The following is a 19417-nucleotide window of genomic DNA, read 5'->3' as shown; positions in this document are numbered from 1 at the left end:
GAGAGAGGGGAAGGGAGGGAGAAAGCAAAGGAGAAAACCCCCTGTGTTCAAGAGATACATTGATCATTGCCTCCCCCACGCACTCTGCCAGCCGGGGATCAGGCCCACCCCCAGGCACACGCCCTGGCTGGAATCAAACCGGTAACTTTTCATTTTCCCAGACAGTGTTCAACCAACTGAGCCACTTCGGTCAGAGCTTCTTCGTTTTCTTTATTTCTCAACCATTGGCAGTCTTTTTGCTTGTCTTTTGTTTACTCTTTTCACGTCACTCTTTCAGTCTGAAAGGACACTTTTATTTCCTCTTCACTAAGCACCCTAAATATGTCAGCAACTTTCAGCAGGGTTGTTTGTTTATACTTTATTTCAGTTGACCTCTCTACAACACTTGTCACTAACCACTTCCATGTTCTTGGGATCATGACTTATCCTTAAGCCTGCTAGTCTTCCCAAATTCTGAGTTCTCTCTGTGTGCCCACTCCTTTTGCACCCATTATGTCCTGTGATTCCCTTTCCAGCTCTCTTCTCGTCTCCCCGTCACACATTCCTGGAGATCACTTGCATCCCCTCAACTACAATTAATATCCACATTCCAAGATTTCTGTATCTGTATCTGTGACTCCGATCTCTCCACTGAGCTCTACACACACATTCCCAGTTGCCTTCTGGACATCCCCACCTGGAGAGCCCCCAGCCCACTCAAAGTCCACTCACTATCCAAACTCCTTATATTTAGCTGCTCTTACAGACTTGCTCATCTGCCCATTTTCCCAGCAACTCAGTCAGTAAGTAGATAGTTGGGAAATGCAATTAATTTTATCATTTGTTGATATGATCCCAAATGTTGCTCGAAATTATCCTCTTATGTTTTCTGTTTTTGAGAAGCTCATAATTAAATCTTATTTTTAAAAAAAAGAGAAAGAAGGAAATGAGAAAAGAAAAGAATAAAACAGATGCTCATACTATCTATATTTCATTGTTTTCTTTTCTATACCAAAAGGAACAGTTGGTAGAAAATCAGCGACAGTCATTTTAATAAGAATATTCAAACATGCATACATTAAATCCTCCAATGAAAACCTTTAGGGCACCAAACTGTAGTACATCTCTGATAATAAAATCTCTTCTCACTTGCTTAATAAGAGGTCAATTTCTTTTGAATGAGTAAGTCCTAAATATATTGTGAAATTTCAGTTTTTGTTCAGTGCTATTTCAAATACTTTTTTCTTTGCAGTTGGTTAGTGTCTAGAACTCAAATGCAAGGAAGTTGAAATACGAGAGCTTAAGTGAGATGCTATCGGTTAAGTAAATTGAGTAGCCGACCTCAAATTAATAGCTGACATTCTGGTCAGCAGGTCCTCTCGTAAGTGGAACATATAACAGATGTGTTCAGGTAGGACTGTTACGAGAAAATCGGGTGGGATTTCTCCAGGTACTGGCTGGAAAGATGAGGGTAAAGGGTTCATCTCTTTCCTGGGTTACTGAAAAAACAACTTCAACCATTCCTGTCAATTTTCTGCCTTCTTCCAACTTTCCTACCTGGTGCTGTTCCTCTACACCACCTCAAACCATGTAAGCACTATGCACTGTTTACTTTAAGTGGGATCATTTGGAATACTCTCCATTTTATTGCCGTTGTTATAGAAGGAAAGAGAGGTGGTGCATAAGGCACTCGTACTGCAAGAAAAGGCCAGAAAGAATAAAATCTCTAACAGCCCCAACTTACAATGTGATGATGGTCAGATGCAGGGCTGACGATTCTGCGAAACATCTTACAGCTCTCCACTGCATCAATTCATGTCTCTCCAACACATTTTCAGTAAACACTATAGAGAATAAACTGGAAGGAGCTGTCAGAAAGCTAAGAAAGACACTGTGTGGAGAGAAACCTGAAGCCAAACTCTTGATTTACTGAAGCAATCATGCAGTAACAATGTGTTAAAGCATCCACATCCCTAAAACAGTGTGTGGCGGGAAAATTATTTCCAATTTTCCTTTTCAGAGATAAATTTGGTTAATGATTGGGAGTAATTCTGAGGTACTCCCAAGCACTGTGGGGGGTCAAACTGTAAAATTTATGCAAAGCGTCCCTGAGCAGAGGTCTGCAACACCTTCCTCAAAACACCAGGTGGATCTGACTCTCATATTCCGAATACAAGAATCTTACCTGGTGTATGATTTGCAGATACTTTATCTCATCTGTGGATCATCTTTTCATTTTCTTAATGGTGTCCTTTGAAGCACAAAATGTTTTTCATTTCTATGAAGTTTAACTAATTAATCTTATATCACTTGTACTTTTGCTGTCATGTCTCAGAAATCATTGCTAACTCAAGATTTACTTCTCTGTTTTCTTCTAACAGCTTGATAGTCTTAGCTCTTACATTTAGGGTTGTGATCCACTTTGATTTAACGTATTGTGTGGTGTGAGGTAAGGGTCCAAAGTCAGTCTTTTGCATATGGAGATCCAATTGTGTATATTGAAAAAAATCTTTTCTTTCCCCCCATCGAATTTTTTTGCCCCTTTGTCAAAAATTAATTAACTATATATGTGAGGGTTTATTTCTGGACTCTCAGTTTTACTTCATTGATCTGTATGTCTGTCCTTAATTCTGGCACCGCATTGTAATGATCATTGTAGCTTCGTACTAAGTTATGAAATAGAATTATTAATCCCTGAATTTGGCTTATCTTTTTCAAGATAATTGTGGCTCTTCTGAGTCACTTCCATTCCCATGTGAATTTTAAGATCACCTGGTCAATATTCTGCAAAATATTTTTTTAATTTACATATTTTTGCTTTGCTGAATCTCTTTACCCTTTTGAAAGAAAGAAAGATAAAGAGAAGTGGGTGGGGGAGAGAGGGACTGAGAGAAAGAGAGAGAGAGAGACTCATGGACACAGATTAGAGAATGGTGATTGCCAGAGGGAAGGGGGGTAGCAGGAGGTAGAAGAGGGTAAAGGGAGAGAATAAGTGGTGATGGAAGGTGACTTAACTTGGGGTGGTAAACATACAATACCATACACAGATGATGAACTGTAGAATTGTATGCCTGACACCTGTATAATTGTCTTAACCCATGTCACCCCAATCAGTTTACCTAAAAACACATTTGTGAGTTATGTGTCAATTATTGATTTAAAAAATAAAATAAAAATTGAAAAATATTTATATAAAGAGAATTAATATTTATATAAAGAAATAATTTGTATGCTGTTTTGTAAATTACATTTTTACTCCTTTCATTTAATGCCATCTCTCTCTAGGGTGTTTTAAACACAGTGTACACGGAGAAATGAGTGCTTTCCTCTTTCTGAGTCACTACAAAGATGCAGCCCTTTTTCTTCTCACTGCTTCAGAGTTCCAACCTGGGGGCATCTCGGACCCTAACTGATTTGATTCTTAAAAAAAAAAAAAGAAGAAGACCTCCTAGAGTTATTTTCTTGAAGGGTCTGGCTGCAAACTAAGAAAATTCAGATACTTACAAAACAAAGTGGCGAGTGAGCAGCCACACTTAGGGGAGCGACCCTCTACAAATCTGGGTGCCATTAGCTGCCCCACAGCAGCAGAAACCCTGCCAGAGTTGTTGCACAGGAGGGCGGGCTCTCCAGAAGTAGACAGCTTGCTTCACTGTAACCACGCCTTTCCCCACCATCCTCTTCTCCCACCTAGCCACCCTGCCCATTCATTCATTCATTCATTCATTCATTCATTCAGATGAGGTACAGGTGCTAAGCCACAGCCTTTACAAAATACTTCTATATCAGTATGTAAAGGAATCCAGTACCTGAGGGATTAAAACCTGGCACAGTCCCCACGGTGCCCCCCTCTTGGGGCATTTCCTCCTGGCTCCTGGGTCCCCCTCTGTCCTTACTGGTAGCTGTCTGTGCCATAGCAGTTGTTTTATATTTTGACTATTACCCCTGTGTACTTTTATACTGTAAAAGGGTTAATAAACTAGTACAGTGGGACCCATAAAACTCTACCTTCCCAAGAAGAAAGCTATTATCCAAAACTTTCAGGTTTCTGAGAAAGGGCCACATCTATGTATGGAATTTGTAAGGGCGGGGAGGGGAGAGTGGAGAACAGGGGTCTAGGAACTTGGGTGGGAAAAATTTACATCTTTATTTTTACTAAGCCCTTCCTAAAATTTATTATTTATATCAAATATGGATGAAGGCAACAAACTGCAATATTATCAGCAGCACCTACAACATTTTCACTAATAGCAATCACAGATATTTTATATCACATTAGAGTTGATGAAGATATCTTGAAATACCATTTTTACATTCATCAGTACTTCTAAATTATAGTAATGATTGGATCAGCCACTATATCTTATTTAATATGTTAATATAAAAGCACATATCACTATGTTATAAATGTGTTCAATATTTTGATCACTGTATTTCAGTGTAATTGGTTTCCTTTATAATCTTATGTCTTTTATTTTACACATTTAAATACTTTATTCTGAAAAGGAGGCCAGAGTCTTCACAGGAAGCAGGGTAGTCCAGGGCACAAAGAAGATTAAGAACAGCGCTGCTGCGTATTTTGTGAGCAGCACACAATTCCTGTGCCAGTTGCGAACACTAGATATTTCAAGGGGCTTTGGTTTTAAGGCTGGGCTGCATCAAAAGTTACTGTTTAAAAAGAAAACATTTGTAATATACCACCTACTCTTTAGAGAACTTAACACCTGATACCAGGTTCTTTTTTTATAGTAGCACATGCAATCTAGATTTTAAAAAATCAAGAAAGGCATGAGTCTGTCTGTGTGGTCTCATCTCAGTGGCCCCTGTGGTCTAACTCGACACACTTCCCTGCGTAGAGATTGGTTTCACTCAGAAAAACATAGCTCTGACCTGTGTGTTACTCATATTGGTCTTCTCATTTCTCTCTTCACTTAGGTATTTCAAAGTTCAGTACTGGTACTTCACTGTTTTACTAGAAGGCATCACACACAAAAAAAAAAAAACAGTGAAAGTGTATGACCTTAGAGTAGGTTTATATAATAAATGAATTTTTAATGCCAAGATGCTGTATCATTGAAATTACTCCCAAACTTACATGCCAGGTGTGGCTGTGCAAGGCCTCCTTTTACCAGGCCTCAGCACGCAGGAGCGTGGTCTGTGTGCCGGGACAATTACAGGATCAGGGAACGAACAGGAAGAAGATAGGGAAAAGGAAGGGGGCAAAATGTGTCAACCCAGGGGGCTGGGGCCCGTGGGGTCACATAGACTGAATCTTGGTAATTCAGATAGCCTAAATCCATTTTTTATTGCTTTTATTTTTATGATAATTTGTTTAAACTTATTTTTCAACGTTTCTGAATATAAAAATTTACAATGATAATTTTTATATGAAAGAGTGTAGTTTCTCAAGTCTGTTTCTCAAACTGGAATATTTAGGAACAGTTTTTGAAATCAACTCTTTTCTTTTTTCCTTTATGTCATTGGAGGTTGGGAACCACTGATAGGAAAAGGCAAATGGATTTCCAGATTTCTGTGAAGCATTGAACGAAGGCTTTTCCTTCCCCATTCCACTTACATTCAAGGAAGGGAAAAGGTGGAAAGTTGAGTAACCAGCTATCAAAAGGAGTATTTTGAGGACCAGTACTAATAACAAGCAAAATGCATAGGCCTAAATTACTTCCATATCTATATATACTGAGGAGCATGTTAATCTGGCAACTTCCTGCATGCTAAGTTCAAAAATATAAATACATTAGAAAAGGAAAAAATATTTCTCTTTTGGTGTCTATATTGTGTGAAGCTATCATCGAGCATAACGCACAGGTGGTTTAAAGTGCCTCTCTGCCATCTGAGATCTCGGCCTGCCAGGGTGGAGGTGGGGATGTCGCTGTAGGGAATTGGGCCCATTCAGTATGTGAAATGAGGCTGGCGTGGGCTCAGAGGTTTTGTCTGTGTCTTTACCCAATTCACAATTCTTTGCTTGCTTTTTAAAATTTTTTTAGGCCTTATAAATTTTCTTCTTTTTTTTTTTTTTAGTTTTTATATGTAGATGCAAAAATTGAATAATTAAAATTTTTCTGTCAGTTGCTATATACTTCCCGTCAAAATAGGAAATACAGCTATATAAACCAGAGGTCACTTTAAACTTGGTACTGAAATACTATTCTAATTTACGGTTTTGTTATTGTACAGAGATTTATTTTTTATGAAGATCTGTGTTCACTTGATGAATGCTTTGTATCCACATTTTGGATTTGGTAATATTGTAAAAAATCAAACCAGGTTTTCATTTTCCAAACCTGATGTTTTGTGAGTTTCTTTTTAATGATGCGTATTTGACATTTCATTTACAGCATGGGTTGTATAGGAAGGCATGACTCAATCTACTATTATACATAAGTATGTATAGTAAATGAGTGTTGTCTCAATAAGTAATATAAAAAGATCAACTCAGATAAATGAAGAAAGAAATAAAATACAAATCTAGGTTTGATAGCAATATCCGCATAATACCAGTTATCTTATGTATTTTTTAACTGAGAGTGTTGTGAGCATTTAGGATTGAACATCCGCCTTTTCGATCCGAAGTGTTCCTGTGTCTGATTTCAATGAAGGGGGCAGTCTGTGGCAATAAGAAGCAGACATGGTGAGACCTTTGCGGACCCTCTAGCAATCGGCGAATATCAGATCACAGATTTCCCCAGCTTTAATTACAGGCAAAAGAAAAGACAAAATTAGCATTTTAATATAGAAATATCTTAGGCTTTAGGAGAATTATGATAAATCTATGTTGCCTAGTGAACCAAAGAGGGGATATTACAACAAACTGTCTCCTTAGGAATATTTGTTTAAATAAAGGCAACAATACTTCATCCTTATCTTTTTTGGATAATTATCGCTATTTCAGGCTGTTCTTTGTTCCAAGTTTAAAATACCTTTAGTTGTTGTTGTTGTTGTTTTAAGTAGTTGGCAGTGTTTGTTTCCTATAAAACTATAAGAAGGGAAAATTCTGTTAGCTTGGCACTAACAAGGTAATTATTTTAGGGAGAGTTTTGCTCTGCAGCTCCAGTAAGCTGGTGCCACGGCATCTCTGCACTTGGATGCATTTTGGTTATCTCGTTCCCGTTACAGCGCATTAAACTAACTCCTCTTCCGTGGCGGAGGTTTGCCCACCTGTCTCCCCTAAAACACCTGCAACATATGTTTGCATAACCCTGTAATGCTTTGCCTTTGGGGTCCCGAGAAATTCCCCCAGAGCTTTTTGCTTATAACAGCTGAGCAATTCGTTTTTCTAATGACGGTTGCTTTTCCCCCAGCATTGAGGCAATAACATATTCACTAAAATAAGAGTCTCATTTTTCATCAAAGAGAAACGTTCGACATGTTTTCACAGTGCTGTTCTTCCTTCGGAGCCTTATTTTTTTCCCCTCTTCTAATCCAGCATGCTAAAAATTAAGGGTTGGTAGCAAAATATTAGGGAAAAGAAAACTAAGTAATTCTTTATTTGTCAAATATGTTATTTTCTTCATTCCAAACATGCATAGTGTCGTAAATCTAAATCAACCTTGGCTATTAAACAAGCACTATAGGAACTGTATCAGCTTAATTTAATGTAAAAATTGTGACCAGTAAACTACAAAAATGATAATAATTTAGACATATTGCAGGAAATCACTTTAATTATTGTAATCACAAGCTGGCAAACGTGCATTAATGGCACAGTATGGTTTTACAATTTCTTAAAAAGTCATAAATGTATATAATCTTCAGAAAGAAGACAGCCTTTCTTCCCACATACGAGATCCAGTGTGTGTGTGATATTTTCCTAAGTATATATGTCTTTGCTTCTTAAAAATGAATCATTTAGAAGAATGTCCCCTAAATTTAAATATGATCATTGAAAGTATGAAACATCACTTTCTCTTCCTGTTTGTTATCATGGATTTTAAGTGATGAAGCTATGAAATCTGCTCTCAAATTAAAGGTCTGTTTGTGAGTGCCCAGTGCCACCAGATGGCAATCTTAGCTTCCATCACACGGCGTTTTTATCAAGTGCCCAGCACTGTGCTGTACACTCAATGTCCATTGTCTCATTTAATCCTCACTGCAGTTTTGCATATGAGGGAACCCAAGCTGGGAGTGGAGCCGACGCCTCACGGTGGCTCAGCAGTGGGAGTGGGTGGGGCAGGAGGCCCCCTGACTCCCAATCCCCTGCCTCCCCCACTAGGCGTCCTGGGCCTTTAAAGCAGAAGAGTTGTTATGTTTTCCCTGGTCTCTTTGTTTTTAACGTATAATCTGAACTCTTCCTCAACTCCTTCTGGTACATTTGTAGATTAGAACAGGGATCATTGTATTTGCTTTTCTTTGGCTCTTTTCAGTTCTGTATTTATAAATAGCCCTCTGAAAGTCACTGTGCCATTCAAAACAGGACGAGTACTTTAGTATCTTTTCTTGTGGAGTTTCCGTGTACCCATTCAAAAGGAGGTAATCATCTATACGTGAGGGCTGGGAGTTAGGGGATCAATCTAATCAGTTTAGAAAGTACTGTTTATAATGACCTAGGCTGATCTATAGACTTCCAGTGGAACAGAGCAGAGAGGACTTGTCCACCATCAGAAGTCCAACTCAGTAAGGACGGGGTGTTTGTTTTGCCTGAAATTACAGTAAGGAACAAGCTTACTCTCAAAAATATAGACCTAGAAATGAAGAATGTGAACTATAGCAGCAAGATTAGATAGATGTCACCTAGTTTTATCCCTTCTATTGCTTGTTGGTATGGAGTACTGTTTGCAAATTGCCTTTGTGATGATGCCAAATTAACAAAAGTGTTTTGGAAATTCAGAAGTGCAGCACTGGTTTGCTTTGGTTTGGTTTTTCCATATAGTTCCCTCTGGGTCACTTGTTTCTACCACTGTCTATTCTGCTTCTGTAAGTCATTTTGTCCCCAGAGCTTTAAGTTGCTTCCCCAAAACCAGCCCGTCTGTGCCAGGAGTGGAAATTTCAGCATTCTTCTTATATTACCATAAAAAGGGGTTAATACGAAGCTTTAAGAAGAGCTCCACCAGCTTGTCAACAAAGAAGAATTGAATGGTAGTTGGGAAGTTAACCAGCTGCAATCTTGTAGACTTATTTCAAGGCCATCTGGGTGGTCTCGGAAAGGAATGGTAAACCAAGGTAGACTGGGTTTGTAATTTCAGTATCTTCATGTAGAGCGACATAGACTCCCCAGGTCATGAAACATAATTGGTATCCCTCTGTACACAGACCAATGTGAGTAAAGATGTGATTACCATTTTGCTATCTTTCTATCAAAGAAAAAACGCCACCAAAAAAAAAAAAAAGCTTTTTTTAATGTGCATGGGATTGGAAAAGCTTATAATAGTTGGAATCATGACTGTGTGAAAACGGGTTTAAATTAAGTACTGATTGTTCCAATCTAAGCAAAAACATAACATTAAAGTTGTAGACATCACATGCTCTGCCCAAGGAGAAATTACAGCTGTTATGTAGCCTGGTCTTTCTTACATACAAAGCTTCAAATATGCAAAATTCTAGTGGCCTCTATATGTTAGAGGGAATTCCAGGTCTTTAAACATTGAAAGTCGGAACTGTTATATTTCTACAAAATTTTATTTGGAATCCTGGCTGGTGTGGCTCAGTTGGCTAGAGAGTCATCCTATAAATGGAAAGGTTGAGAGCTTGATTCCTGGTCAGGGCACATGGCTAAGCTGCAGGTCAGTCCCTGGTCCGGAGTGTATGAGAGGCACCCAATTTACATTTCTCTCCCTCTCTCCTTCCTTCCCTTACCCCCTCTCTAAAATCAATAGGCGTGTCCTCAGTGAGTATAAAAACAATTAAAATTTTGTTTGGAAAATATTCTTTAAAGTAATAAAACCAAGTTTCTCTTTACTTTTAAAATGTTTCAGGTGCATAAAGTTTTAGAATTCTGCTCATTTAATCTCATTCCCCTAAGTTACCACTGTTATTTTGGTACATAGTTGTGTAAGAAGATATTGTTCCAAATTTTCTTGATTTTTTTTCCCCTAAGTTACCACTGTTATTTTGGTACATAGTTGTGTAAGAAGATATTGTTCCAAATTTTCTTGATTTTTTAAGACCTTAATTTAGAAGAGATAAAACTAATTTAATTAAAAGAAAAGAATTATGCTACAGTGAAGAACTGTCAGTCCTGAATGTTAGTATATAAAAGTGTTTGTGCCCTTTTCATTCATAGATAGATAGATAGATAGATAGATAGATAGATAGATAGATAGATAGATAGATTTTTATAGCCAGCTACACACTGGTTAACATATATGCCAGATACTTAGTTCTGTGCTGTTCATACAAGCCACATGTAACAATTGATCACTTAAAGGGCAACTGACCCCAAATGAAATGTGCTGTAAGTTTAAAATACACACTGGATTTCAAAGGCTTTTGTACAAAAGAAAGAATGTGAAATATCAGCTCAATAATTTTTATATTGATTACATGTTAAAATGACAATATTTTGATTATACTGAATTAACTAAATATACTGTTACATTTAATTTCACTGTTCTTTTTCTTTTTCTAATGTGGTTACTAGGAAAAATTTAAATTACAAATGAAGCTTGCGTTCCTGACGCCCCTGTACCTCCAGTGGACAGTGAGCGCCAGCCCAGGCCGCGCATGTCCACTCCTAACGTTGTAGGTGCAGCACCGTCCTCGCAGACAGGAAATCCTGCTGAATAGCTTTTAACGAGAACCTCTGATTTTATTTTCTCACATTTCAAATGCTGTTTTTCAACATTCTCTTTTGATTCTTTTTTTTTTTAAGTCCCAGTATAGTGGTACTTTAAACTGCATCTTCCTTTGATACTAGTAAGTCTCCCAGGAATTTAAATAGTCCTCAGTGAAAGCAATACTTGAGCCTCATTCATATGTTCAAGTTAGATCATTATTCCTAATAATGGCTTTAAGTGCTTAGATAGATCAGCACTTCCGTCTTGAATTGCTTGTCATTTCTTTATAAAGATGTTTCAAGAAATGGAGCTGTCCCCTCTTTCATTGTTTTCCAGCCAAAGGTAACATAATCCTTTATTAGTTTGTTGGAAGTCAGAGAACAAAAGTCCTTTGTATTAACAAAAACAAAATGTACTTCCAGGTACCGAAAATAAAGGACAAAATTAGTCATGAGGGATGGTCTTGGGGAGTTAATTTTTTTAAACAAACCAGGAGGCACTGCTGATCTGCCAGTGGCTTTAACCTCTGTCGGATTTTCCCACTGTACTGAGTCCAGGTTGTCATCAGCTACCACAGGGAAACCGATCTAATTCCTCGAGAGAGAAGAGTTGCACTGTTAGACTTAATAGTATGGTAGTCATGGAAGCATCAGTTATCTTCATCAAGGCAATTCAGATTTGATTATTTTAAAACTGTGTGTTGAATACCAAACCAGTGGAGTAGTAGCTGGAGCTAAATCAAGGGATTGTCATTTTTGTTAGATGATTAGGGCTGACTTGGAAGAGATATGAAAGGGTTGAGCTGTGTAAATATCCTCTTTCAGCAGGAAAAGAAAAGGTCCATCACGGCCATTAAGATGCAGCTTGTTAGCTTGATGAATTTCAAACTATTTAACCTTAGCAATTATATACCCCCGCCTGCATGCAAGTGTATCAGTGCCGTAGGTTTATGTCTCCAAGGACTGATGTAAAAACATATTGGTAATTTTCCGTTAAGATAAAACGCAGCCTTTCTGTGTGCAGATGGGTCTTTTAAAGGACAGGGCATGTCCTGGTTCAGAGTCCTAATTATGTGCTCAGGGGAACATTGGAACACATAAGTTTTTAAAGTTTTTAAATAAAAATAGATGTAATTGAACATTTTAGAAAGGACGGTATTCATTTGAGTAATGCATTATTAACATGTTACATTTTTTATAAAGTAGGTTAATTTTTTGTCCACGAGGAACTTGATACATTTAAATAAATAGACACATTACATTAATAGCAACATTTTAGACACACCTGACTTATGACTCAAGGACATTTCTGTAATGTTTATAAATAATATTAAATATGAGAAAGGACAGTGTATAAAATGTGCTTTTATAAAAATGTGCTTTTTGGTCAATTTGCTTTTGTATTGTGCTGATACCCTGCTAGTATTTTCACTACTTGGGCACTTATTAAACTAGTATGTAAGAATAGATGACATAGAAATTGCTAACTTGAAAAGAGTTGCTGAATTCTTGAAATAATTGACTCGTTTCTGAAGAAAGACTCGGTGCGCCATCTAGTGGGCATACTTAGCATTCTCTGTGTCAGAAACGGACGCATTTCTCTTACTCTTCCTCCAAAATGCAGAATTCTTGACACTTTGTATCTCCTGGTCATTAGCATAGATTGTGCTCCCCTGAAATCTCATCATTTCTCAGTTTTGTTGTGATTTTATTATATTGTGTTTTGGAAAGTCGCATTGAAAGTGATCAAAATCATCAAAAGTAAATTTAATGAGAGAAATAAATCAATATGGGCTATGAGATAAGGAAAAGAAAAAGATATTAAAAGAATTTCAGTCTTTACTCAGGACTGTCAGTTACAAAACTTCAACAATAAAAGCAAAGTCCAAGCATACTACTTATTAAACTTCTTTATTTTATGTATTTTTTCTGAAAGAATATAAAAACAATCATTTTGTCATTTTATATGCTAATGTATAACATAAATAGCTTTATACATTTTAATTCTTTCTTTTATAGAAAAATCCAAGACCAGTGACTTATCAGTTCCATCCAAATTTGGATTATTACAAAGCAAGGGGAGCAGACCTCATGGACAAGAGCCGGTGAGTCCTCTTTATCCAATGAAAGGCATACGCCACAACGGTATTCTCAGAGATCATCAGGAAATATTGCACAACTGCTGAAAAGAATTTTCCCGTTTTTAGCATATCAGTGGTTAATGAATATCATGAATCTTTGTTAAATAAATTATCCAAGTATTTTTATCTGAGTTCTTTTTAAAGGCATAAGAAAATGGTATACATCGATGTCAGTAGTGAGACAAAAAATTAAGGAAGAGTACTTTAACAGTTCGAAGTCAGGCAACTTAATGTTTCTAACGTTAATAAACCTAAATAAAGTGTGCCTGCTTGTGTAATCTCTTTCTAGATCCTTGCTGTTGATTGAAAAGACGCAGTTCTGTAACATATTTTTAAATTATTTCAGTAACAAAATTAAAATTGATTTTCCCAACTGTCTTTGGAACTACACAATAAGCTTATAAATGCATCTTGTGTGTGCCTTTGTGATTGCATACACAGAAACTTTAAGGGTCACTTTAGGAATTAAAGAACATTAAAATCCTACTTTTAAAAGAAATTAACTTTGGCATAAAGGGTTGATGAACAGTTTTGTTCTTTCATAATACTGTACTCAGATGTCTCAAGAGTTAACTTGTCAAACCAGAACCATCTCAAATTAGAATGTAATTTCAAAGTTTACTCTAGGAACCTAAAATGTTAGTAATGATAAATGCTGCCAAGTTGTCCGCATTTTCTTCCTTAAGCATCTTGCCTTTGTGCTAGCTTTTCTTCAGCTGGAATTCGGCAACTGAAATGTACATTTACGGAGCAGGCACACACCACGTGTTCTGCTCTTACCAGGGAAGTTAGAAAGAGGACATACTTCTGCCTTGTAGAAACTCATCATCTAAGGGATGAGAAGTTTACAAGAAGGTGGCTAAATTTGAACTTGTATTTTTTTTTTATAAAATGGAGGAAGAGATAGGAGTGTTATTTTTAAAAACCACAACTAATGAGGACAGAGAATATTTAACTTGGATTGAAAAAGACAAAAACTTTGGACCAAGATTTCTAATACATGTACTTATTTATGATTTTAAGCTAACTTTCCCAAGCCCCAACTTTTGTGATACTGTCCTCTTTTCCCTAAAGTGGCAAAAAGTAAACATGTTAGTACAATGTTTAGAATTAAGCATTAGCAGTAAACCTGTATTTTCAACTGTGTTTCAGTGTAATCTTACTTTAAATTACCCATCCTTGATTGAAATCTGCCTCATATTGTGATGCACAGTGTAATTATGAGACCAGTTTTATGGCCCAGGAGTCTTCTCAGAGGCCCTTTTCTGATGTTCATTTCATCTGATTCTTGTTTCACAAATAGAAGGCTATTCCCTGTAGTCACTTTGTTGATTTTATTTAACAAATTTTTAATGAGTGCCAGACTCTCCTTATGCTACACATTGGAGGCACACAGTGAACGAACCAGCCAAAAATCCCTGCCCTCAGGAACCTTACAGTCTAGTCACTTTTATTTACTCTGTTATGTCAAGTATTTCATTTTGTTTTGTTAAAAGAACAAGATATTTTAGGCACTTAATCTATACAAAATCTTTCTAACTGAAGTCCCTTCCTCTCTTCCCTGTCTTCTCGCCCCTGCCCCAGATTAGCTTCTTCACACAACAGCCGAAGAACTCTCCATTTACAGCAGATTACATCATGCTTCCCACTTAATGCCCGCCCACAAAGGCTTCCTCTTACCATTGATGATCCCATCTTCCTCCACCCCTTCTGTCCTTGACCTTACCTCTTTCTGCTCCCCCTCTTCTTTGCTCCCCTCCCATCATCTTCCTGACCTCTTCACATAGGGCTCAGCCCACACAGTCATGTCAGAGAGCTGCTCTTAACCTCTCCTTGTTCTTTCCCTCCCCTACTCTCTCTCTCTCTACCCATTACCCAATCTTGTTTTCCTCATAGCATTCATTTCAAACTGGTTATATTCTTCATTTGTCTACATATCATCTGTCTCCCCAACTTCCCCACTAAAACCTAAGCCCCTGTCTTACAAACCACTCATGGCCCCGAGGTGACACCTAGGTGGTATTGGGCGGGTACTTGACAAATATTGCTGTATGTATCGTTGTAGTCCCTGTTTACATGTTTCAACATGTACTTTTTTTTTCAAGAAAGGAAATGGACTGTGCCCTTCCTTTTCTCCCCTTCACGTTTTATATTTCTTTTATTTAGCTTTTCATCCCTGTATTTTCCTTCTGAAAAATGTTGATTTTGTTTTATATATTTTCTTATAAGCACATTAAGATTCTTATACAAAGTATATTATTTTGACAATTGGAAGGGAGGTTTTTCATCATCTCTGTTGTAATTTCAAGGCTTGAAATTGAAATTGAACCAAATGAAACATACTATGTGAAGATGTCACAGAGCAGTGAGCAAGAGAAGAGTTAATAAATGGTGCTGGGAAACTTGATAAATCTTTTTAAAATGTATCAACTTATAACCTTACCCCATACTAAAATAAATTCCCAGTGAATCAAAGTGCACTCAAACAAGCAAACGCAGAAATAGAATACAAGTGGCTGTGTGACCGACCTCTAGTTATTACAAGGCTTTTTAACCTTAAAAGTAATGGAAGAAGCCGCAACAGGAATGACTGGTAGATTTTACTCTACAACTGTTCTTAAGTAGCTGTGTCAGAAGTAAAATAAACTGAATCAAACACAAACAGAAAATTGGGGAAATGTTTGTATTGGAAGCAACAGGCAAAATGCAGCATCATTAGCGTATAAAGGACTTGGCAGTTCAGTGAGAGCCAAGCTCCTGTCTCAGTGGCCATCCTGCCCCGCATCAGATCCAGCCCAAAGGGGCGGAAAGCCCCTCCAGCGCTCCTTGCTCTGTCCTCCTTCCTTAGAGGATCTCAACCCAGGTCCGTGGCTTTCAGTACCATTTATGACTGAAGGCTTCATTTACCTCAGTTTGGCCTCTGTCCTTAAACTCTGGACTCATATATACTGCTGCTTACTCAGTAATTCCTTTTGGATGTCCTTTGTGCATCTCAGTTTTAGTGTTTTCTTAAATAAAGCTCTTGATTCTGACTCCACATACCTGTTACTCCTGAAGTGTTTCTCCATCATGAAAAATAGTACAACCCAGTGAATCAAGTCTTAGAATTGCCCTTGACTCCCCTCACCTCACACATCAAGTCTGTTAGGAAGTCCTCTTCAAAACATGTCCTGAAACAAGTCACTCTTCTCTGTAAATCTGCTAATACCGAGTCATCACACCATTGCTTTTCTCTTAACCTGTCTTCCTATATCTCCTCGCCTCCGCCTTTCCACGCAGTAGCCACATTAATGTAAGTCCAATCCTAACACTCTTCTGCTCAAGCCCTTCAGTGACTTCCCAGGACACTTGGGACAAAATCCAAAGCCTTTTCAGTGGCCTCTATGATTCAGCCTCCTACTAACCCTCCAAGCCCATTTGCTACCACCTCCCTTCCCGGTCGTTCATTGGCCCGCAGCCACACTGGCCTGCTTACTATTCCTGAGGCACGCAAACATGTTCCCACTTCAGGAGCTTTGGTCTTGCTTTCCCCTGTGCCTGGATCCTTCCCCTAGAATCCACATGGCACGTGTACCATTCCGTCTCTGTGCAAATGTCACCTCTTCGTAAAGCCTCTCTTTCAAGACTCTACCTAAAATAATGGACCCCTGCCCTGGCTGGTGTGGCCCAGTGGACTGAGCATGGGCTGCAAACCAAAGGCTCACCGGTTCAGTTCCCAGTCAGGGCCCATGTCTGGGTTGCGGGCCAGGTCCCCAGTGGGAGCCGAATAAGCGGCAACCACACACTGATGTTTCTCTCCCTCCTTCGCTCCCTCCCTTCCCCTCTCTCTAAAAATAAAATAAATAAAATCTTTTAAATAGTGGGCCCCTTTCCTCAGTCCCTTTGCTTTGCTTTCTTACTTAAAAAAATTTTATTTATTTATATGCAGAGAGAGGGGAAGGGTAAGAGAAAGACAGAAAAATATTGATGAGCAAGAGAAACATCTATCTCACACATGCTCAACTAGGGACCTGACCAGCACCCCAGGTGTGTGCCCTGACTGGGAATTGAACCAGCAGCCTTTTGGGTCACAGGCCGGTGCTCAATCCACTGAACCACACCAGCCAGGGCACTTTCTTACTGTTTTTGTTTTTGTATTTTTTAGCACAAAATGGTATTTGTAGCTTTTAAAAAAATTGTTGGGCTTTTTGTTTGTTTTTGTCATGTTTCTTGCACTGAAGTGTAAACTCTAAGTGTTTGCCTAATAACTGTTACACTCCCAGCACCTAAAATAGTGCCTAGAATGTGGTAGGCACTGGATGAAAAAAGAGAGTTACAAACACTAAGTAAACATTTAAAACACTGTTCAGACTCATAATAATGCAAATCGAATTACCAATAAAGTACCATTTTCACCTTTTAAATTAGCAAATTAAAAATAAATGAGCCAGAGGTGATTAATTCCTAGAGATCTACTGTACAGAAATATTTAATAATACCACATTATATACTTAAAAGTTTCCTAAGAGGATAGCTCTTATTTTAAATGTTATCACAAAAAAATAAAGAGTATGGGAGGAAACTCTGGATGTAGTGGGTATGTTTATGGTATAGATGGTGGTGATAGTTTTGCAGACGTCAGTTGAACCTCAACAAAGTGGTGTTGAATGAATGAGTGAGTGAATGAATGAATGAATGAATGAGGAGGCCAGCACTGGTGAAGGTGCGCAGATACCCTTAGGCACCCGTCGAACAAGTGTAAATAGAGGCCTACTTGATAATCTTGCCCAAGAAATCTTTCTGTGTATCTCCTATTCTCCGGAAGTTTATCAGGGGCCCTTTAGCCATCATTAGTTTTGCAGCTACTTTCTTTGCTGTTTAGAGTCTATTAAAAAGTTAACGCAACGGGTCTGTCATTGAACAGCAAGATGGGGCGAGGGGGTGGTGCAGAGGGGATATCTCTACTGTGAGGGGACCTCCCACAGTGATCTGCACGTAGAGGATAGACAAGAGACAGGTAAACCTGAAGCAGGGAACTGATACCTGCTCCATCCGTGGCAGTGGACTTCTGTTGGTGTTGCTTATCCAAACACAGGACGAGGATGCAAAGATGACATGTGATCTCATGGATAAAAATAGCTCTAGAAATCAAGAAGCCTGATTTCTCTGCTTTACCATGGATTGCTATAATTAAGTCTTTAAAAGCAAATGCCTAGGTATTTTAGTGGTAGATTTTCCATTACGTGAGTGGGTAATATTCACTGTGCTCTGATTTTACTTACTTGCAAATTTTCTTTTTAAAAATGGGAATTGACATTTTCTTATTCATTCAACTTTAGAGCTCAGAACCACAATTTAACACTCAAATCTTGTTCCAATTCTGTCCTTAAATAACCAGAAATTGCTGCTATAAAAAAATAAGTGCATCTAATTTGTGACCAGTCTTCAGAAAGACCCATCTAATTTATTTGGGAATCTGTGACTACTGAAATGCCCAATTGAGTAGTTAGGGAACAGAATAGTTTTTAAGTACTGCAATTTCAAATTAAGAGTAGAATCACATACCTTCTTTATTCTAGAACACCCCTGGACTTTCTGCTTTGCAAATGGCACAACATAGTTTCTCACAACCTGTGATTCTTGGTGTTCAGCAGGGGGGATGAAGCCCTGGCACTTAGCTGTCTGCCGAGCCTCAAGAACATGCATTGCTTTCTCTAGTGGTGCCTTTTTATGGCTCCACAGTGGTTATTCTTTTGACTTGCTTAAGCAATTTCATATCACCCAAATTAGGTAATGTCATTTGACTAAATAAAGCCTTAATAATGATGGGAGAACCCAAGCTTAGGTCCTGATCTCTCCCCTCAGCAAATCAGCAGGAACAGTCTCTGGACCGACATCCCCAGCTTTTTTCTGCTCCGTGTCAGAGCTTAGTCTACATTTTAACTGATATCAATGACAAAAGATGCCAGATTACAGTTCTAGCAGATAGACAGGCCCTCTGCACAAGGCCCCTTGTCAGGACCTCTGCAAGAGATCTAAAAGGAAGCGAGGCTCCAGGGAAAGAAGATTCTAACAAGAGGGTTCCCTGGGTTCTGAAGGTGCCTCTTACATTCCTCCACTGAGTTGCATGTGACTAAGGACTGGTGGCATTCAGTTTATTCTTAATCCAAGAACCTAGTGACTAGTAATTCTCCTTCTGCCTTTGGGATCAGGAACTGCCTCAGCTTAGGAGTGATCCTGTCAGGGCCTGGCCCAACAAGACCATCGGAGAAAGTGGGGGATCCCAGGAATCACAGGAGTCTTCCAACAGCTCTAGTCTTAGACTAGAATGTGAGTTTCGTTGCTATTTCCTCAGTTGCTGGCACAGAGAACAAATTCAAATATTATTAAATAAATCAAAGATTTTAGCTTTAAATGTAGAATAACTTACAGTAATGTCAGAGACTGGGTCTTAGAGTCTTTGTAGGCCCAGGGCCTAGCACAGTGCATAGCACTGTTTATAGTATTCAGTGAATACTTAGTGTAATGACTGAATAAATAAGTGTAGTTTTGAATATCAAAAAGACATCATAAAATTTCCCTGGACAACTTTCAT

The 19417-nt window shown here is 38.3% G+C and overlaps 1 protein-coding gene across 7 annotated transcripts in view; it reads left to right on the top strand.

The window, feature by feature from the left end:
- TBC1D5 (TBC1 domain family member 5) overlaps nt 1–19417 on the top strand; it is a 485401-nt gene that overhangs the window by 387427 nt on the left and 78557 nt on the right. For all 7 annotated transcript variants that reach the window (XM_053668964.1, XM_053668967.1, XM_053668963.1 and 4 more), the window contains one exon: nt 12722–12807. In XM_053668964.1, coding sequence (XP_053524939.1) covers nt 12722–12807 — 86 coding nt within the window. The remainder of the gene's footprint in view (nt 1–12721; nt 12808–19417) is intronic.

The sequence above is a fragment of the Artibeus jamaicensis genome, unplaced genomic scaffold (genome assembly GCF_021234435.1).
Source record: "Artibeus jamaicensis isolate MK-2021 breed Jamaican fruit bat unplaced genomic scaffold, CSHL_Jam_final contig_519, whole genome shotgun sequence".
Classification (NCBI taxonomy): domain Eukaryota; kingdom Metazoa; phylum Chordata; class Mammalia; order Chiroptera; family Phyllostomidae; genus Artibeus; species Artibeus jamaicensis.
This window is presented reverse-complemented; position numbering and strand designations above follow the sequence as displayed.